We start from the raw sequence: 22,575 nt of genomic DNA, 5'->3' as shown, positions 1-22,575 counted from the left end.
GCCGTTGCCCTGGCAACGCCCACGTCACGTCAGCCGCTCTCGCGAGAGCTGCGTGCTGATGGAGGGCTGCCCGCAGTGCGGGCGTTTCCCTGGCAAAGGACGCAGCGGATCCCTCGTGCCCGGAGCCGGCCGGGATGCGAGGCGGCTGCTCTGCCAATGAGTGTCGGTACCTACGCTGGAGATTTAAATAATCCTTTGGAGCACTGCTGAGAGCACGCGAGGCTTCGGCAAGACGGGAAAGACCATCAGAGAGGATGAACAAGCTGCAGAGATTGGTAAGAACCATAAACTTTTCTATTATTTTTTCCCCCTATTTTTATAAGGCTATGTAAGTCCTTACAGGCTATTGTAGAATTATTCGTCAGCTCGTCCCAGTCCCTGGTTTAGAGCTGACAGAGGGCTCTCCTGGAGCTGCACATCACACGTGAATGCAGGCTGGGAAGGAACCCTGCAGGGCAGCTCGGCTGTGAGCTCGGCGCTGCGCCGTGGCTCCGGAAGAGAGGAGCAAACATTTTCCCTTTGCTTATGGCTGTGATAGGTGATAGTCTCTAGAATGAATACAGGGAAATCAGCAGGAGGAATGTTTTGTCTTTAGACACTGTGGTTAAAGATAAAAAGAAGCGTGCTGCTGTAGGCACAGGACATCTCTCTCATCTGGATGGAGTTGGTGGGAAGAGCAGGGATAGCAGGGCACAGTCCTGGGCTCGCAGCAGTGAGACAGCAAAGCGGTGCCAAGGAAAGTGCAAGTAGCGCAGTGTGTCCTCTGACAGCGGCAGGAGAGAGCTCAGCCTCTTCTAGCCGCAGGGCTGGAGCAGTCTGCCGTGCTTCTGCCAGGGTGAACGTCTTATCTGAGCCTCTGGAAGTTAATGACATTCCGAGGCTTTGAGGAAAGAGAAAAAGCTAAGGTTATTTGAATTTGTGATTTAGAAACTACTGGTAGATGAGGCAAACTGTTCCTTTCTTTCGTAGATGGCTCTGTAAGAAGAAGTTGAGCAGGTGAAGCAGACAGGTCTCCCCAGCTTTAGGATATCTAAGTCTTCCCCTGGGTCAGTGGAGTCATATTCATGCAGCAAAACAAAATCTGGCCTGAGGTGACCTGCCCTGGTGGTGAACAGCTGAGCCTGAGCTCTTCATGTCATCCTGCAGAGCTGTCCTGTGGGGAATGCTGTGCAAGTCTGGCCCTGGGCCGCCTGGAACACTGTGCAGGCAGTGTCAGGATAAGGGCCGGGTGCCCCAACAAGCTCAGAGTGGTCTTGGGACATGAGGCAGTGACACTGCCAGGGCACTGCTTGCCAGGCACAGCATCTCATGTGCAAGTAGAGAAACCGAAAGCACAGGCACAAAATACATGAGAACAGACAAGGATTGGTAGTGTGGCTGCAGTGAGGATGGAGATGTGGGTATGGGGGGCTGATGCTGCTGGCACGTGGCTTGCTGCTCTGTAGGAGCAGTGGGTCCATTTGTGGAAAGTCAGACACACAGAAGAGCATCGTGTTCAAGGGTGGCAAATATGAACTGGAATTTACAAACACAATAGAGGAGGAAAGATCAACAGAAATATGTAGAAAGGGGAATACACATGACTGTTTTTTTGTTCGTAAGCCTGACAGTGAGCATCCAGTTTGTTCTAACCCTTCCTGAGGCAAGAGGCTTCTCTTTGATACCAGCACCCTGATCCCATGATGTTGCGTGAAGCAGCCCCATGAAATGGCTATATGAGCAGTGGGCAGTGAAGAAATGACCTCAGGGAGGCACAGAACGTGACACAGAACCCACGAGCTGCCATGTATTTCACCATCATTATACTGAAAACGCAGAAAGTATTCTGACTGAATACTCAACTGCAGACTGCTGAACACCTGTAGGAACAACGGTGTGACAGGAAAGTTCATCAGAAAGACATTGCCTGCTGTGTACGAAAACTGAAGCAGCACAGGAAAGGCAGTCTATTTTAAGCTAAAATGAAAGGACAAAAAAAGAAAATATAACTGCAGTAAAAGGGTAGAAGGAATAGCATGCCAGTGAACAAGAGTGCCTTGCACATAAATAGCCCTGAGAAATTCTCTTATACTAGAGGGGAGCTGGAAATGATTCAGAAGTTATTAAACTTTGCCAAATGCTTCTTGAATAATTCATCGCATGGGTACAGGTTTTGTACAGAATTGAATTAATTGAAGCAATAACACCAGACCCTGACAGAATTTGCTGTTCTGTAAGCACATGCATTAAATATTAAACAAAAGATACTTGCAAGCCTTTGCCTTCAAGAAGTTCCAAATAATGAATGGCAGCAAAGTATTAATATGGAATCTTAATATCATTTTTCACTTTTGGAAGCCATAGATTTTAGAACTCTGTGTTTTGTTTTCTGTCTTTTGTACTTCCCATTATATAACATCATTTGTAGCCTGTGCTAATACTCATCACACAATGGGCCAAATGTCTGCTGAGCCATTTTATTCTGTGCACAAAAGTCATCCTTTTTGCATCCATCTTCTTCAGCTTCAGAGCAAGAACCTGATCCTGACAGTGTGTGCTGCTGGGATTGGAGGCACTTTCCAGTACGGTTACAACATCTCCATCATCAATGCTCCAACTTTTGTAAGTACTGTGGGCCTGAGAGGCTCCTCCTGAGACACACGCTGCCTCGGTGTCCTCATTCAGGCTGCAAATGGTGGCCTGCCTCCAAAAATAAGCAGTCTGCTAGTACTGAGGGTGGGAATGTGTTGTCACCTCTGTGTAAGTCATAGTCAAGGTACAGAACTTTGCTGCCACGAGCCACCCTTATTCAGGATCTAGAGTCACAAGAATTCTTTCAAAAGCCTTGCTTTTAGTTGTTTTAAAATATCTAATTCTAAATTTTTTCAACCTACATCCTATGAAGTTGACTTTTGTCCTTAAATTCGAAGTTGGACCCACGATGCATGTTTTTAAATTATCCAAAACAGCTACACAAACACACAAGCTAAATACAACTTTTCAGCAGCTACAGTTTTAGATCCTTATCCCTCTGTTAAAAACACGTCTATGAACTGGAGGCCATTTTCAGCCCAAGGTGTAACAGCACGAACCCAGGACAGGCAGATGGATGCAGAAGCATTCACACGCCTCCTTCTCTCTGCGGTCACACAGCACTGTCCTTCCCTCGCAGTACATCCAGACGTTCATGAACAAAACATGGTTGGAACGCACAGGTGCTCCCCTGGAGAGTGGCATGGTCCTGCTGCTCTGGTCCTTCACCGTGTCCGTGTTCCCCCTGGGAGGCCTTGCAGGGGCTGTTGCTGCTGGCCCCATGGCCATTGTGTTGGGAAGGTAAGAGGTGCTGGATTGTACTTGAAGCTTTGCAGCTTCTTTTAGGCCAAGGGGAAATACGCGAACCTGGCACAGGTCTGAGCTCACAGCCATCTCTTTTCTCTCTGAAGGAAGATGTCCCTGCTGGTTAACAACATCTTTGTGATCGTAGCCGCCGTCTTGTCAGGATTCAGCCAGATGGCGAAATCCTTCGAAATGATTATGCTCAGCAGGTTCCTTACTGGTGTGAATGCAGGTATGAGGTGTGCAGGAACGAGAAACCTAACAGGCCAAAAGTTATCAAAAGGATCAATTAGAAATAGAAGATACTGAAATAGGAATGATCTTAGACATGAAAATGATTTATCCTCTAGTCCAATCAGATCTGAAATTAAAGGTTTGGGTAAATAAGTTTAGGTAGGTCAGATATCACATTTCCTGCAAGACCAGAGCTGACTGCATTTGCCCTCATCTCTTCTGTCTGCAAGCTGAGGCCAGCATTTGTCTGCCTTGCCAGGTGTAAGCATGAACATTCAGCCCATGTATCTGGCAGAGAGTGCCCCAAGGAAGCTCCGAGGGGCTGTGGCCTTGACCTCTGCATCCTTTACAGCCCTGGGACTGGTGCTGGGCCAGATTGTTGGACTCAGGTAATGTAAAGCTAGAAGCCCAGTTTATACTTCACCTATTTTTCTTCTCTTTTTTCCTTTTTTTTTTCCTTTTTGTTTTACTCCTCCTCCCTTTCTTTTCTCTTCCACTGCCCACACACAGCAGATGATTCTGGTCTCTTGTAAGATTTACTGAGCAAGATACTTGTTTTTTTTTTCTCCAGGGAGCTTCTAGGAGGGGAGGAAAGCTGGCCACTCCTTTTAGCCAGCAATGCTGTGCCTGCCCTAATCCAGCTCATGGTGCTGCCGTGGTTTCCTGAAAGTCCCAGATACCTCTTGATTGACCGTGGAGACAGAGAGTCCTGCATCTCTGGTGAGCTTAGGGTGACAGCCAGCCCCCCACTGAGCAATGGGATCTGCTGACTGGGCAAAGGCACATTAAGAAGGTTAACTGCATATCTTCACACACAGTCATAGAAGTCATAGAAGGTTAACTGCATATCTTCACACACAGTCCAGTCTATTCAGCCCAAAGCAAATTGAAATGTAGATTCCTCCCAACACAAATATTCTGTTTGGTGACCTACCAGTCTCCTCAGATGAAGCCCAGTACTGTGGGTTTTGTTTCCAGTCCCACGATGTGCCAGAACATTTGTTGAACAAACCAGACCCATACTTGTTCTGTACAGGATACACGGTGCCACCAGTGTTTGCAGGTGCATTAGTTGTTGCATCATTAAGCAGGTGGTAGTTGGTTGCATATGTGTGAACCAAAGTAATTCTGAGCACAGATTAATGTATACTTCTTTGCATCCTGCTTTTTTTGCAAAGACTTAGGCTGTAATCTCGTGAGAATGGTGCCATGGTTTTCTATCTGAGAAGCATTGTATCATTCCAGTTGTCATTACTTCCTCCTTCCAAGCTAAACAGCATTCTGCAATCTTAAATATTTATGATCTATTAAGATAATTTAAAGACATCTTCCTAAAAAAAAAAGTACGTTTTTTGATACAAAGAAAAGGTCAAAAGGTGGAGCTTGTGTTCATGATGGCGTATATGTTTTGTAACTATGAAGTGAAATAAATGCTGGCTGAGGAGCTCATGACCAAATGTGCAGCCAGTTCATATTAAGGGATTTGCTTAGATTTGTAGCATACAATCCCCATACACAGAGAAGCTGGAATTAGTTTCCAGGAAACATGTACCAAGAACGTCTTAATTGCCTGCATTTCCCAGGGAATCCACTTGAGGTATGAGTCGGAAGCATGGCTGCTGGAATGACATGGACTGGAAATATTCTCTTGTCAAACAACAGGGAAGGATTTGCAGTTCCTACCCCCTAATCCTTCAAGGGGCCACCACTTGCCACTTGTGGAGGCAATGCCACGATCATGGGCTGTTCTACAGCTTCCCACAACCATCATCTACTGCTCAGCTGTTTGGCCTGCAGAGATGGGCAAACAAAGGTAAAGGCTGAGTTTCCTCGTCCTTGCAGCACTGAAGAAGCTCAGAGGCAGCAATGACCTGGGAGAAGAGCTGGAGGAGATGCTAGCTGAACAGGCTGCTGCCAAAGGTCAGAGAGCGAAGAAGCCCTGGGAGCTGATCCGAAACGCAGCGGTGAGGTGGCAGCTGATCAGCATCGTCGTGCTGAGCAGTGCCATGCAGCTCTGCGGGAACGATTCGGTGAGCTGCTGGTGACTGCAGCAATCAGCCGCAGCACTGTGTGGGCCATGGGTGCAAGCACTTGGGTCTAACACTCTTCCTGTAGAAGAAGGAGCAGTGTTCTGCTCTGCTTTTGCAGATCTGGCTGCAGAAGGCATGAACAAAGAGGTGAAGGAGGAATCTTCTGAGAAGTGGGAGAAGTTGAATTGGAGTATATAGAATGATGGCATAAAAAGTAAACAATGCCTGCTTAATATACATGAAAAACCTTTTGGCATCCAGCCCTGATTTTCATGGTCCTTCAGGAAAAAGCAAGTGGATGTATTTTCAGACACCTTCCCTTACTGCTCTCTCTTCTCTTCTCTCCACAGATGTACTTTTATGCAGCTTACGTGTTCCAGGAGGCTGGAATTCCTCAGGACACAATCCCGTATGTTGTCATCGGCACAGGGAGCTGTGAACTGATCACATCTGTAACTTGTGTGAGGCTCTTCAAACACTGCTGACACACAGCTGTGCTGACAGTGAGGAATTTCGAATTTACATTGTCTGATATCCCAAGGAAGCACTTCGTAACACAGCGGTCAGGCAAACTCTCAGCATTCGTGTCCAGAGGGGTTAATGCTGTATTTTGTAAGACATTGCATTGTCATCACTGTCTGAAAAATGCTCTTTGAAAGGGTCTGAATGGACACTGTGCTTCTGATCTGTGCACATTGTCTCTAGAAAATGAAACTTTTCCCTCATGTCTCCACAGCTACAGTCAGGGTTTAGGTGCATCTGGGATGTTCGTGTCTCCTTCAACCACCATCTTGCTGGCTCCTGCCAGACCCCCTCCCCTGAGCAGCTTTTCTCTTTCAGCCAAGAGTTGCAATGGGACAAGAGGGAGCAGGCAGGAATCTAAACAGATGTTAAACATTTTGCTTTATTTCACTGTGTTACTTTGTGCAGAACATGATTATAGACTACGCTGGCCGGAGGCCACTGCTGCTGGGAGGATACATCCTGATGGCAGGATGGGCCACTGTCTTCATGGTCGCTCTGAGTCAGCAGGTAATGGACTTCACTGGATTATTTAAGGGAAATGCAATTGGCCTTTGCTTTTTCATGTGATTGGGGTGTCGAGTGGTGGCAAGTAACAGTAAGTGCTCTGATTGGCTTTTCGTTGTTCCCTGTGGCTGCAGACTCAGATTAGCTGGATGCCTTATCTCAGCATGGCCTGCATTTTTGCCTATATCCTGAGCTTTGGAATTGGACCAGGTCAGTTCCCCACGTTTCACTGAAACTTTTGGGTGCCATGGAAGTCTGCAGTTGTGTGCAAGCACATGCCTTTGGAAGTAATTTCTTGTCCTTACAGTGTCATAGGATCGAACTAATTATGAGCTACTTTCACAGCCAGATCCCAGTGAGAATAATGTGGGTTACAAAACCTCTCCCAGCAGTTCATTTCAACACGAAAGAGACTAAATAATTAGCCAGCCCTTAATATTTAACCCAAGACTTCCCCACTGCAGTTTATCTCTTTTACCACTTGTTCTGGCATTGCTGACTAGTGAGAATAATTTACTGAATACAATTTACTGTTCTCACAAATTTCACGTTGGCTTTGCTTGTGCTCTCTTGGTTTTCATCAGCAGTGTTACCAACAGCGTTGTTAACTTTCCTGCTATTTCTTTTTCCAGCTGGTGTAACAGGAGTTCTGCCCACAGAGATATTTGATCAGATGTCCCGACCAGCTGCTTACATGATCTGCGGGTCTCTGCTCTGGTTTAATCTCTTTCTGGTCGGAACAGCTTTTCCATTCATTGTGGTGCGTTCCCAAGGCAGTGCAATGGTGATTTCTGATGTAAAGTTGATGTGAAGCTTTGCAGGCATGAATGGCTTTTAGTGCTGCTCCATCCTCTACTGAGAATGGTCGGGACTAGAGATGCAATGTAATTCCCCTCAGCCAGGCCCTGGCACCATTCCCCATGTTGATTCCTGAAGTGAAAGGGAGCAAAACTCCACCATATGCAATCCCATCTTAATTCCTACTGTGGATCTCCATTCTATACAGTTATGTATAGACAGAAAGCCAGAAAAACACGATTTGAGATACTTTTCTTGCTACATCAAAGCTCCCAAACTGTGCTGGAGAGCAGCTGTCCTCCTTGCTGGGAAGCACACAAATACCCTCTGGATGAAGTTAGTCCATGCAGGGAAGGGGTTTAATAGCCTGTTGCTGTTGTACAGAATATCTCTAACATCATCTTGTTCTTTACCTCCTCCTCAGAAAAATCTAGCACATTTCTGCTACGTCCCATTCCTTGTGGTTTGCATCTGCACTGCTCTCTACATTTGGTTCTTCCTTCCTGAGACCAAAGGAAAGTCCTTCCTGGAAATCTCAGAGGAATTCAGGAAACGGAACTTCAGAGCTCCGAGCCGTGAAGCTTTCTATAAAGGCCCTGAGGAGATCAGGTCCACCACGTTGTAGCAGAAGGAAGGAGAATGGCAGCTGGGGGAAATTCAGCAGTGCTTATGTTCTCTTTGCAGGGACACAGAGAGGGGAGCAGGGCTGGGGAGAATATAGTGCTCTTAATTCAGCCATTAGGATCACAGTACTTACTTACTTCATTTGTTATACTCCTAAGCCACCATTTGGCTGAAACCCTAACGTAGAATCATAGAATGGCCTGGGTTGAAAAGGATCACAATGATTGTGTAGTTCCAACCCCCTGCTATATGCAGGGTCGCCAACCAGCAGCCCAGGCTGCCCAGAGCCACATCCAGCCTGGCCTTGAATGCCTGCAGGGATGGGGCATCCACAGCTTGTCCTCTGTCAGCTCCTGGGAACATTCTCAGGGACTGCCTTCCTGCCAAAATGCTCGAGAGTTTCTCTTAAAAAGCAGATCATGAGTGATGTGGTTCCACTGAAACACTTTCAAGCCGGTATATCAGAGAAATGCCTGACAGCAGCATGATGTAGCAAGACAAGGAACCTGACTGCTTTGTTCAGGGATGACAGTAGATGTTACAAAGGTTGTAAGCCACCTTTTCCTCAGCTGAATTTTGTAACATTCAAACTATTTATTGTGTTGCTACACAGACCATTTTCCTGCTGCTTAAAAGCAAGGTTCTGTGAGTTGAAATGTGAAGTACCTGCTTCCAACCGACGGTGAAACTCAGGCCATGCTGCCAGATACCTAAATATTCATTTAGGATACTGTGTTTAGGTATTCAAATCCAAAATTTGGCCCCAGAGGCTTAGAGCTTAGGATGGACCATGATTTGAAAAGAAAAAAAAGGGAATGACAAATAGATTCCCTCCTCTCCCAAATTCAAAGACAGTTTTGGATAAATGCATGCACCCTCTGAAGGCTCCATAGCTAGGAGCCAAAGCTCATCAGTGTCACAGATCGTGGTTTGCACAGAACTTTGTGCTGTCACAATTGTGTTTCTGCTTATGGAGAACAGATTTATAATATACATCAGCTATTAAATTGCAACAAAAGTTTAAAAATCTGCTGTAGGTTTTTAATACTAAGTAACACACATATTAAAGAGTAATAGGTTGATGCCTTATTCTCTTATCAGCAAACACCACCATGTGATGCTTCAGCATCTTTCTTCTGAATTTCTCCTAAATTTCATCTGCACCCCAGAAGCCTTTTTTTTTTTTTTTCCTTCTAAATCTGGGCTCTCAGATATAAAAATTAATATGATTAAATTCTGCTTTCAGACAGCAGATGAAATTCTCAGAACCGTGTCTCAGTGCTCCTGTTTCTGTTATTAAGTGATTTCAAATAGACAACTATTTGTTGAGCAATAGCAAGCAGTTAATTATTTTCAGCTATAAAGGCATGTGATGGATGCAAAGCTTCTAGCACTTGCTGCGTGGCTCAAACAGCTGATTTTTGGTCACCATTTTGCAGACTATTTACTCTGGACTGATTTTCTTCATGGCTTGTTTCTTGCCATCCAATCCTATGTTCTGTCTCTGGTCCTGCCTGGACAGTGCCTGTGCATCTTGCAGGGATTAAGACTCCATTTCACACCTGTGCTCTGCTGAGGCTATGGTTGCAGTGAAGAGAACATTAGCAAAATAAGTAAAGTTTCTTTCTGTATATTTTTAAGCAATTTTAATTAAAAAAATCCAGCATTTTTGAATGTCACGAATGTAAACATAATGTTTCTGAGTGTATTACTGTCACATTGGGCATGGGCAGATGTATTTTTCCAGAGTCTGTGCAAGAACAATCTTTCACTACCTACAGTTTACAGCGTAGAAAAAATAAATGTTCGTTTATCTGCAGTTGGTGCTATTTACAAGTCATTCACGTAAACACATGGCAACAGCAGCTATCTCTGCTCTTGGACAACACTGAGATTTTGAGACAAATAGGATTTTGAGACAAGACAACCTGGAACAAGACAGCTGGAAGCTAGCAAATGCAGAGGAACTCTTCATTCATACCATCAGGAGAGGGCAGTGAGGGCCTGAAGGAAAGAGGACTGATGAATGCACACACTCAAAGCAAAAGTGCTGGTACCATCACGATGATACCAAAACATTCTGCCCTTCAGTGGGGATCAGGGAAAAGATGGGAAATAGAAAAGAGGCATGGAAGAGAAGGTGGGAGAGAAGATGCCTGGGTGGAGGGAGAGGCCTGGCATAAAATTGCCAGGAAGCACAGGTTTGAGGAGAAACCCTGCAATGTCCAGAGGTCCTCATCTGGGCCACTTGTATGGCTGCTACCCTGAGTCAGCGCTCCTTGGCTTTCCCCAGGGCCCTGGAAGGACAGATGTCTGCAAGTCAGCCCTGGAAGAAGATGCCTGCCCACAAGTGATAGGCATTCAGACCCAGCCCTGAGACTATGCATCAGAAAACCTCAGCTCCAATTAGTTCTTTTCATGGCCATGGCCTGAAATCAGGTGTCTTTAGACTGATTAAGCAAAGGTAAACAGTGGTTACATTTTAATTGATCTAGTTGGTTGCATTTTAATTGAAGCATCTAACAAGATAGTTATTTGTTACTGAATTAACATACCTTCATTAACAGAAAGAATATATGCCACTTACTTAGGTTAATTTCCTAATCATGTGAAGCGCTGGGCACAAATGGTTCTTGAGAAGTGATTCTCAGAGACTCATGATGGTTTAAAAATCAAATCCCCAAGCACTGTAGGAATGACTGATTACCATCACAGCAGAGAAGCACTGTTCCTGCTGCTATGCTCTGAGTGCTCCTCTGCATAATCTGCCTCTCACGTCCCACACAGCTTGGTCCCAGCCTGACCAGCCCAGATTCTTCCAGAAACTGAAGGCGTGCAGAATCCCAGCATGGCACTGCCCAGTGCAGCCACTCAGCAGCTGAAATGCTTTCCCCTAAGCTGTCTGAATCGCCTGTAAAAGCCTTCTACCAGAAATGCACTGGAAACTGCCAGAGAAAGAGGCCAATTGAGAATTAGGGCTAAAAGTAAAGATTGAATTGATTTATGTTACGATCAGGTTTGAAAAGTGACATTCAGCTTTCCTAGCACTCAGCGTGTTACAGGAACACAGACTTGAATTTCAGGCAACAAACCTTAAAGCATCGACTGATCCCATAATTCAAGCATGAATGCACAAGCTTAGTCACGCTTAGTCAAGTTTCTGAGTAAGGCTTCAGACAGCTTTTCTGTGTTGAGGCTCAAGGTAACAGTCAGGACCTCTGCTGTTAATACGATGACTAATTACCCAAGCCGTGTTTTGGGGAGTCCAAGCCAGTCCGCTCTAGTCCATGCCAGACTCTGGACTTTGGCTTCCATTAATGCCTCTTTATTGTCCTTTCCTTGTCTCCTGCAGCTCTGTTGCTGGAGCTTCATTGCCCAGCTGAGCTGGCATGAATGCATAACTCATCAGAATTACTCGCAGTTTCATCAGTAACCAACACATTTCAAAGCAAATAGCAAGAACTTCATGACAAACCAGAGAGTGTAAACACTGAAAGAGAATGAAAGGACGTGTTGAAATATTATCTCAGGCTCCTCTTTCTTTATATATAGCCTGACTTTTCCCAAAATGTCCAAACAAAGCATCAGGAAAGATCTAGCCTGCAAGCTGAGATGACTACCTTTGCATGCAAGTTGGTATACATTTCCTTTTTTCACCCCCACACAGAATTTTTTCAATACAGATTTCTTTTCTTCCTGCTATTCTAAAGGACCCGTTGCACAAATTAAGTACAGAAAGTTAAATCAATCTGAATCAAAATGCATTTAAAATGATAGTATGAAATCATGATTGAGAGCTATCAAATATGTTGCAAGGAAATATTTTTAAAAAGCAAAGAAAACTGGATTTGAGAGCACTTTTCTATTTAATGCCTGATGTATGACAAACTAAGGGAGTTCAGAGCAGGGCAAGCAAACAAGACTGCATGATTTGACAGATGGAGGAGGACCAGGAGATGGAAAATGTCCTCCTCAATTAAGGGGTTAGAAGTAACAAGGTACCTAAGGAACCCAATAAAAGAATAACCAAGTAATGGTGTTATAATGCAGAACTGGGATAACAGTCAGAAATTTGCTGCAGATGCAAACTTTGTACTTAGAATGGGATTTACTGCTTTTTTTGCTCCTGGTGAGTCTCATGCTGATATGTGGCATCTTCTGTAAGCACAGAGCATGGGTCTAGTGGTAGAGACCACAATTCTCACTTCTTCCTAGTGCTTTGATAAGCACAGGAGAAGTAGATAAGACTGTCATCATTTAATATATGAACGTACCGAATACCAAATCCATTCAGAACTAATTCCTCTGAAGCCAGCAATGATGCGACATGGATAAATTCAGTGCTCATTGAAACAACGGAGTTCATCTGATTAGAAATCGGCCTGTAAATGTTTGCCAGTTATGGCTCAGTGTTGCCTTTGAAAACGATTTGTTCCAGAGATAAAAGTACAGCACCGTGTCATCATTGCTGTTCAGAAAGCACTGGGACACCCAGTAACAGAGAGCAGGGGAGTGGGAGGGATGGCGTACACATGTAGCACAGCACCACACTGGGGCTATTCTTAAGTCTATCAGATATATTTCTAAAACAGAGTGAGTAACTATGAAACCAGGAATGCCTTCCAAACTCCAAATGTTTATGTTGTCTCAGCCAAGCTATTGAACAAAATATTCACTTAGGAGAGATAACAAATGGGAAAGGAGGAGGAGGAGGAACAAATAGGAAGGAAGCGTGCGCATGATGCTTGCACGTTGTACCATGCTCCCACAACTAGCGATTCTATGCAGATTAAGTTGACAAAGCTGAAGACAGAAGCACTGAGGTGTAAAACGTGTTCTGGAAGACAGCTGCAAGCTTCCTTTCTCCTTTCTACAAACGTCTCACTGTCCTGTGCTTTAGCTGCTGTGGTCTTTCACTCCATTACCTTCAAGCGATCCCACAGGCAGAACAGGACATCTGGGGGCATGTCTGAACAGCTTTCTATGCTGACTTTTCTTCCTGCCAGAAAATGAGCTGCAATCTCTTCCTCCTGGCTTTTGTCCTGGGCATTGGTGGAACTTTCCAGTATGGGTTGCAGATCTCCATTATGAACTCTCCTGCTGAGGTAAGCACAGACAGCTCAGTGATTGAGCTCCCAGCATGGATTTCACTCATGCATTCCTGCCTCTATCTGTAATCACTAAGGTCTTTCCTTACGTACTCGAAACGACTTTTTGTGGCTGCCTGATTGTCAGAGCAGCTGCCATTGCTCTTGTATATCCTTGTTTCTAACTTCTGACTGATTTGCCACAGAACTGGGAAAGGGGAGGATGAGGGCTATCCATAGCCAGGCGTTTTTCCATTACTGACTTGGATTGTTCACAAGAAACTCTCCTGTCCACAAGGTTCCTGGGTTCCTTTGTTCCAGGTCCTTGGCTGTGCACATCAGTTCTGTGTGAACGCCTGTGAGGCAAAACAGGACAGGGAAGAAGTGGAGCTTTGGAGCTCAGGTCAGCGCTGATACCTGCAGCTGAAGAAGGAGAGGTGTTTGTCAGTTCAAATAGTGCAGAGGACATTGAACTCATAGTGTCACCACACTGGGAACCCTTATCATGAAAAAGGACACTGAGATTATCAACAGTAGATTAGAGAGACCCCAGAATGATACACACTGGGAGACAAATCCTGACCTCTCTGAAGGCAATTTAAGTCAAACCTAGACTTTATCCAAAGCAGCAGGCAGGATGCAGAAAGAAGAATAAGTGGCAATGAAGGGGAAAACTGTATAACAAATCGTGCTCTAGCACGTGAACAGAAGATGGCATTTGCTGTTGATATTTAGTATTGATATTTACTATGATTTATTACACTGTGTTTCTAAAACATGGACTCTGTTTATGTTAGTGGCAAAACTCCTTGTTTTACTGGGGTTTAGATTTCAGCCAGGTTATTGACAGAAATGTATCAGACAAGACAAATAGGTAGGAAAGAGAAATTAAGAAAAAAGGTGCAGTGATCAGAAAACATGCTGATTGAGTCCATTGGTTTCTTTTTTCTCTTAAAGTACATCAAAAGTTTCATACATGAGACCTGGCTGAAGAGATATGGATCTTCTCCCAGTGAAGAGATAATTACTTTGATGTGGTCCTTCATTGTGTCCATTTACACCATTGGTGGGCTCCTGGGCTCCATGTCTGTCAGATACATGTCTGTTAAATTTGGAAGGTAGGAATAATGATTGCATTAGTTTGTTTACACCCATACCTGCACGCACAAGTGATTACGTCTTGCTGAAGACATATGCTTGTAAAGATGTCCTGTGAGCAGCCCAGGGCCACTTCATGTGAAAGATCGTTGAAGAAACAGAATAGTAAAAGCTGCCAATGATGACAAGGAGAATACCGTTCCTTGGAAATTCCAATGCCAATCCAGACCAGAGAAATCACCTGGAGAGCACACACCTTTTAAAAATGAATTTCACAGACAGCATCTCACAAAGCATGCTCTCCGAGGTAGATATTAGCTCCAACAGATTACACAGAAGTGCTTTAGGCATCAAAAACTCCAACTAACATTTCAGTTCAGGACAACATTTTCCAATTTCCCATTTATTTCGCTGCAGCTGATCTCAGTCTTTAACCAGTGTACAAGCTGCATCACTTCCGTCTGGCCAGGAATGACACTGACTTAAATTAATTCCAGGAAGAAGTCCATGCTACTTGCCAACATCCCTGCTCTGTTGAGCGCAACTCTCATGGCACTCAGTCGGCTGTCTGGGTCCTTCGAGATGATCATCATTGGGAGATTATTTGCTGGAGTGTGTGCAGGTAAATCTGCATTCCTATATGTGGTATTAAAAGCCTGGGAGAGCAGTGCCTGAGGGTCACACGGTTTTACCTTGTGCCTGATTACTGAGTGCATTTTACTAAATAAGAAAACGCAAACATGATTAAATTAACTGTATATGACAGGTCAATTTCTCACTCCCATCCAATCCATATGAGAAGTACTGCCCTGTCTGACGGTCATTTGTCGCTGAAGGTTTAGGTCTGAATATCCATATCATGTATGCGGGGGAATGCGCCCCACAGAAGCTGCGTGGGGTGATTGCCATAACTGCTTCCACTGCCATTGCCATGGGAAAGTTTGCAGGATTTGCTCTGGGCCTCAGGTAAGAGCTATTTCATTTCTTCTGTTATTAAAATTTATGCATACATCGATTCATGTCTAGGGATAAGCAAATCAGTAACTTTTGTTAGGTGTGCTGAAGTGTGCAGCCAGACCAAATTGTCTCATCACAAATTCTCAACTGCATGAAAAACAGGAATCATATAAATGGTTAAGACTGAAGAATGATGCTGCTTCCTCACAAGCACGGATCAACATACAGACAGTTTAATCCTTTTGTTTCAGAGAAGTTCTGGGAGTAGAAGCTATGTGGCCCGTTCTCATGGCAGCAAACGCAATTCCTGCCCTCATTCAGCTGCTCACCCTCCCCTTCTTCCCAGACTCTCCCCGCTACCTGCTCATTGACAGAAAGGACAAGGAGGGTTGCATCAAAGGTAAGGAAATGGGTCACAAAGCATTCATGCTCTAAGCAGTCAGAGCCTGGAAACTGTGCCTTCTGGCTCTGTGTAATGAATGGATGCTCTGTCCGTATCTGTGAGTATTCCAGATCTTCAGTGACCCTGATGGCAGCTGCTAACATAAACAGAGAAACAGCCATTATGGCTCTTTTGGGTGTGAAGGGAGAGAACTTTTTGGCTGCATATTTAATCATAGGAAGTGTTTTTCTTGTCTCTGTTTTGGTGTGTGCAGTAGAACTGTACCTTTAGCAGGAGGGAATTTGGAGAAGGGTTGATAAAAATTTAAGCCTCTCCTATATGAAATACTGTAAACACTTGCTGGTCAATGGAGAGGTCGTGATTGAGATTTATGGGTAAAAATAGATAGGAATGAATTGTATTTGGGTATGAGCTGAACCCAGATCTCTAGGACGTTCAGACAAGCAAAGAGCCTGATGCGTTTATAAGACCCTCTGTAAGGCAGGAAGGAATCCTGTGCATTCATGTGAGCCGATGAGCATGGGCCCAGAGTCATCTTCTCCTCCTCCTCTCCCTGCAGCTGTGAAGCAGCTCTGGGGGGATGGCGACCACATGGCCGAAGTGGATGACATGATTGCAGAGCAAGAAGCCATCCGTGGGGAGAAATCTAAGAGTGTTTGTGATCTTGTTCGTGACAAATCTGTCCGTTGGCAGTTCATCACTCTCTTTCTTGTCTCCTCATGCATGCAGTTGATCGGAGTCAATGTGGTACGCGTGCTACTTTTCTCTGCTTTGTACACTGTTTACAGTTTCTTGGCAAGAAGTCTTCTGCAATGAGTAAAATGCTAATTGGAGCAGTGGCTGTAAGGTGGGAAGTTGTTAGCATTTGTTATAAATCATTCCCATGGAAGTCTGGGAGCTAAGATAAGTTGAGAACTGTGGTTTAGCAAGGGTTACAATGCTAAAATGCAATTTCTTATGTGTTAGGAATATTTACACGCAGAAAAATGGTGACTATCAGAATCACTGCAAAGTTTTAAAGATGATACACGATGTTCATTTAAGCCAATTGCTTAGTAAGTACTGTCAAAACTTGTATGTGCTCTGTGTCTTGCACATGAGACACTAAAACTTGTGAAAGGATGCTGGATGGAATTACAACCTGTAACATGTGACAAAAGCTAGTGCTGAAAGTAAAAAGAAAAAGGTAAGTTTGTCTTTGTTACTTAGAAGCAGAGCTGCTAGTAAAAGCTTATCTCCACAGATGAGCTTCATAAAAACACTGAGGAGTCGTTGCCAAAATCAAGAATGTTTTCTCTTTACTTAAGCCCTAATTAGTTGTTATCTGCCAAAAAAGGCAGAAGCTGGTGTAATACACGTGATCACATGGGTGCAGCCTTCACACATTTCTATTCTTTCCAGGTTTACTTTTATGCATACAACGTCTTCCTACAAGTTGGACTCTCCCCTGCCCAAACCCGCTACGTCTCCCTGGGAGTTGGGATCACTGAGATCCTCACCACAGCTCTGTGTGTAAGTGGATCGTCAGCTGAATTTCATTCTGCTGCAGTGCCTGTTTCATTTCAACCTTTAGAAACTACTGCAAATGGAGATCCAGCAACAGCTCCCTTCAGTGAACCAACAGGAGTACTTTGTGCTGATCACACAGCACCATCTCACTTGCCAGTAGGACAAGCAGGGGGCACTTCCTAGGGCCAGCACCCTGCAGATCCCTGCCTGGCTGCTGAAGGCAGCTGCTGAGCAGCTTCTCCACCCCTGTGGGACCTGTCCTGAGCGCTGACAGCAGGTGCTCCTGTTTGCAGGGCTTCCTCGTGGACCGTGCTGGGAGGAAGGCACTGCTATGGAAAACCTACGCTGCTATGGCCTTGGCCTTAGGACTTCTCACTGTCACGCTTGCTCTACAGGTAAGACCTCACTTATGCATCTGAGCCAAGTGTCACATCTTCGTGTTCTGTTACATGGCAGACATCAATACTATTTTCCTTTCCCCAAAAAACTTTTTAGCTGAAGTAGAAGTATTGTTGCAGCCAACCATCATACTAACAGTGGTCTGTTTCCAGCCATGTATGTGCAGATTTAAGTCAATAGCTTTCTACAAGTGTGATCACTGCCAACACTGTCTCCTTGAGAAGTGTGTGGAAGTTGAGAACACAGATGTATGTAATACTATGTAATAATGAAGATTGACCCTGTTTCTAATAGACTTGGATTAATGAAATTTTTATTTCTGATTTGATTTTTGTTTCCCATCATAGGATTATTTCTCCTGGATACCATATTGCTCCGCTGCACTCATTTTTATCTTCATCATGAGCTTCGGACTCGGGCCAGGTTGGTGTTTTATACTGGAATGTTTTCATATACCCTGGCTTCCTCACAGCATCACAACTCTTCCTCACAACTCTTAGGAGAGGCACAGCTGTCATACAGCATGAATCCTTGCTCTTCAGTGAGGGGTAGATGTTCCCAGTTCTACAGCACTCCATACTGTGGTAGGAGTTAGAGCTTCCTTTCATACTGCATTCCTACTTGTCTTTCTCCTGAAGAACCAAGCAGCATTTCAAACATGCCTGGGTCAGATGAAACCATCAATTTCTACAGCCATATGAAGTGTGAGTTACAGAAACATCTGGCAAATTTTCTACTTTTTTTCTTTTTTCTCCAACACTTTTTCAGCTGGAGTATTATGCCCCCTACCCACAGAAATATTTATTCAGTCATACAGACCAGCTGCTTATGCTTTTAATGGAGCTACAAACTGGATCCAGCTCTTCTTTCTTGGACTTTTGTTCCCTTTCATCGTGGTAAGCAAACCAAGGTGTTTTGAAATTTTCTGTTTGGAGGTTAGATTTTTCTTGACCCCAGAGATTACTTCCCTTTTCCAGACCTTTGTGCAACAGACAGCTGGGGTTAACCATAGTTTGGATGGCCTTTTGCTTTTTACCCAGAGGTGTAATGGAAGTGTAGTAGAACCACAAAATGCTGCTAACTGTACACAGAGTAACACTGGAAAACATGGAAAGGGTGGCAGGGACACCGACACAGTCAGAAATCATCTGAATGTCACAAGGGGCTCCCTTCTTTTCCCTCTTTGCCCTATAGTTGCATCTCCTTTATGTTTAATGTGAAAATGGATCCACCCAGCACTAAGAAGCAGCAGGGAAACTGAAGCCTGTGCAGTCTGGGAACTGTGCAAGGAGGGACAGAGCTAACACACATTGGGAAGGAAAAGTGACTGAAATGCAGCTCAGCACCTCTGTGAATTGTCAAGTAGTGAGATTCAACATCTGCGGATCATACAGCTTCTCTCCTTACAGCAGGAACAGAGAATTAGTTCACCTTAACCTCAGTGCTGGTCCAAAAGTGGCAGCAAGCAAGGTTTACATCAGCTAAGTCCCTGGCCAAGTGTTTCATTTAATACAAAAATAGGAACACCATATCATAAGAGAAAGACTTTTAGATCAGTTCTATGAACTTATTTTCCCTCTTTCTTTTCCCACAGGAAGGCCTGGGTAGTTTTTGTTTCATCATTTTCCTGGCATACTGTCTGTCCATGGCCATCTTTGTCTACCTGGTAGTGCCGGAGACCAAAGGAAAGAGCATGCTGCAGATCATGGAGGAGTTCAACCGCCTGAATTACGGCAGAAAGAGGGGACAGGCAGCCCTGCAGCAGAACAACTGCTCACTGACAACTGTTACTAGACTTTAGTGACAAACTTTCCACTCCGTATTCTGTTCTTTTATTACTGTTGTGCCAGAAGCCTCACTAAACAAAAAAGATCCTATTGCTCCCAGACAGTACAAATGTGAATTAAAAAAGTAGAGGCCTGCTGTGCAGGGTGCAGGATGACCTCGGTGGTTCTCTCCAACTGCTGAAATATGAACTGAATTAAATGCTCAAGGAAGGAAGGAAGGAAGGGGGTGAAGGGGAGGGGAGAGGGAGGGAGGGAGGAAGGCAGGAAGGCAGGAAGGCAGGCAGGAAGGAAGGAAGGAAGGAAGGAAGGAAGGAAGGAAGGAAGGAAGGAAGGAAGGAAGGAAGGAAGGAAGGAAGGAAGGAAGACAGGGAGTAAAGAAAGAATATATTCACTCTCTGCAAGTTAGCATCTGTATAAACTGAAAACACAGGATCAGCTACTTTTTCTATCAAAACCCGGACTCCCATATTGCTGGACAGAGGCTTTCACATCAAAATTACTTGCTACTATTTACAAGATGGTGCTGCTGAGCTTACAAGAGAAGAGACTCAATCCAGACAAAGTGTTTTGCTCTTTGAACCAGTGAAAGAAGAGCACCATTCCTTTCAGAGGACATCATTGCTACATTGGTTTCCCCTCTTGCAATTAGACTTGAGAGCAAGCATGCAGTTCTGGGTCAACGAGGACTTTCTTGAGCTGCTTGTGACCAGGTTTCTGTGAGCTGCAGGTTTCTTTTAATCTATTTTTTTTTTTTTTTTTAGCTTTTTGGAGGGAAATCATTGCTGCATCTGAATGAGGAAAGTGTAAAGAAGTAAAGGAAACACTGTGTTAGAGAAGCATCCAATATAACCTGCCATCTCTACCCAAATCGGTACATTATTTAGATTTCTGAGATTCTTCTACTTGGACTTAGAAGGATAGACCACCACTGAAAGAAAGCATGAGCAAAGAAAGCAGACATGCAGGAAACCCTTACTAGGCTAATCCACTGTGGGCTGGGTTCTCCTACACCATTAGCAATGACACTGGAGCATGCCTTCAGCCTGGAGTTGTTTCATGTCAGAGAGAAGGAATACTGAGTTTCAATGGGATTCAGTTCCCACGTCTCTGGTCTTGATGAAACAAAGAGTGGTGCCTCTGCTAGAGAGCCCAACCTGTGTCTGAGCATCTGCTCATCTCTCTAGGTCTCTAAATACTCCAATTCTCACTACAAAGTATGGGAAAAGGACCTCGCTTTTTCTATTCATTGCTTTACAACATGAAACACTTTTGCTTGTTGTGCTTTGCAGTTTGCTGACAAGAAAATAAAAATGCAGCAACTTGGCAAACACATCCCAATGATCACGCTGGTGTTTGGCATTCACTGATTAAAGAGTCAGGGCCTAGCAATATCTGTAGCAGTGCGAGGAGCTAATACCAAAAGCAGTGGCCTTCACAGCTGTATTAGGTTTACATGACATGCTTTTGATAGCAGGGGGGCTGCAGGAGTAGCCTCTGTGAGCCCAAAAGCTGCCCCAAGTTAGAAAAGAGACCTGCTGCTAGCCAGAACAGTGACACTGAGCAATGCAGATGATGCCTTAGTGACAGTAGATTTAAGAAGGGTAAAAATGCTGCACAACAGCAGCTTGGAGAGAGGAGTGAGAAAATATGACAGAAACAGACCTGCAGCTATCAAGGTCAGTGCAGAAGGAAGGCAGGAGGTGCTCCAGATGCTGAGCAGAAGTTCCCTACAGCCCAGGAGAGGCCCATAGTGGAGCAGGAGGTCTGGGGAAGCTGCTGTCTGTATCTTTGAAGAGAAACTATTAGGTAATGTCTTAACTTGGTCTGGTATTTCTCAGCCTTACTGGTTTGCGACAAGGAGGGTTTTTGTGTTCTAAAAGAGACTGAAAACTCATTTCTCACATGCATCTTTCTACAGTGCGATCTTGCTCACCATGCCTGACTTTTCCCCTTCTTCCCCCCTACTATTAAGTACTGTCTGTACAAGGGGAAGCATGGTTAATTATTAATGCTGCCTTGAACTCGCTTGTATGGTGAATAAAGGTTAAATGAGTGCTTGTGAATCAGCACTGTATCTATTTGATTTCTAGGATCACAGAAGTATATCAAGTCTGGAACAAGAACTAATCTTAGGTGAAAAGGCTCATTCCTTCTTCCATAGGAGAGTATGTGTGAGTATTCTGAAAGAAATATAGACAGTGAGAGGAAGAAGGACAAGGCTCTGCTGGGGACAGTTAGTTCAACCAGATGCTGTAATCTGTGCCTGCCAGACCTGCCAGACCTGGGATACTCTGCTGGGTACAGTCCTGGTGTGATGCTAGGAGGTGGATCTGCATCCCTTCCAGCAGGGGATTGGAGAGGCCAGTGGGCAGCTGTGCCATCTGACTGCACTTCTCTGTGGCAGCAAAAATCATCAGCTGAAGGAGGGCCGTGTGAATGTGACTGGAGTTTGAGAGTAAGAATTTGTAAGAAGCACGAGAAAATCTAAATAAAGACAGAGAGCCCGGCAATAATAATGGAAGAGAAGGGTGGATTCTGGGGTTTTACAACCAAGAACATTTGAGGAGCCCATGCTAAGAGGAGAAGGTGAAGGAAAATGCATAACTACAGCTGATGTGAAAGTAATGAAGATCTCATGATGTGGAAAGAAGAATTCAGCTTAAATTCTTCCAGTGCACTGATGTGCTACAAGACTCCCAGGCAAGAAGGTGTGGAGACGGAGTGATTGGGATGTCAGCATAACACAGCAGGCTCAGTGCTGCCGAGCTACCAGACACTGTCAGGGAAAAGGCAAACTTTGGGATGGATGCAACCCTTCCACCGTGCTCCTGAGCAAAGCTCCTGTCTCCTTTAAAGCCACAGCCTCCCCTTCCCACCTCCCCTCAAGGCACTACCAATGCAGTGCTAAATGTGGAGCTGTATTTAGTGTAGAATATGAGTAGAAGCCTGAAGGAGAAAGCCTTTTGTTCAAAACAATCTTTTCAAAGTGAAAAATTTTCTTAAAATCAACTCCCAAACCAGAACAGGCACACACCAGGCCACGTCCACTGTTACAAAGTGGGAATAGAGAGGTTTCTGTGTAGTTCTGGAAAAAGCAAGGCCATCTGGGTGTTAGCAAGGACCAAGGCTCCTCCTCCATGCCAATATTCAAATACTTTATGTCCTGCACTGGGAAGCTGCTCAAATCACTTTCACTGACTGAAAATCTTGCAGCACGCAGGAAATCAGGCAGCACAGCCCAGCTGCTGTACTAAGTGGGTTAACTTTGTAGTAGAGTGGAGAGGAGGAAATCCCTGCCTAGAGAA

The 22,575-nt window shown here is 44.6% G+C and overlaps 1 protein-coding gene across 1 annotated transcript; it reads left to right on the top strand.

The window, feature by feature from the left end:
* The first annotated feature begins 57 nt into the window (after positions 1–57).
* LOC125701887 (uncharacterized) lies at positions 58–22,305 on the top strand. Its single transcript, XM_048964443.1, has 24 exons — positions 58–275; positions 2,503–2,601; positions 3,152–3,312; positions 3,423–3,547; positions 3,809–3,938; positions 4,121–4,269; positions 5,392–5,579; positions 5,930–6,040; positions 6,510–6,611; positions 6,743–6,818; positions 7,241–7,368; positions 7,831–8,027; positions 12,469–12,476; positions 13,008–13,135; positions 14,075–14,235; positions 14,713–14,837; positions 15,052–15,181; positions 15,424–15,572; positions 16,135–16,322; positions 16,977–17,087; positions 17,378–17,479; positions 17,831–17,906; positions 18,252–18,379; positions 19,078–22,305. The coding sequence occupies exons 1-24, from the start codon at positions 255–257 to the stop codon at positions 19,282–19,284; spliced, it is 3,000 nt and encodes a 999-aa protein (XP_048820400.1). The 5' UTR covers positions 58–254; the 3' UTR covers positions 19,285–22,305.
* The last annotated feature ends 270 nt before the right edge of the window (positions 22,306–22,575 follow it).

Source organism: Lagopus muta, chromosome 17, assembly GCF_023343835.1.
Source record: "Lagopus muta isolate bLagMut1 chromosome 17, bLagMut1 primary, whole genome shotgun sequence".
Taxonomy (NCBI): domain Eukaryota; kingdom Metazoa; phylum Chordata; class Aves; order Galliformes; family Phasianidae; genus Lagopus; species Lagopus muta.
This window is presented reverse-complemented; position numbering and strand designations above follow the sequence as displayed.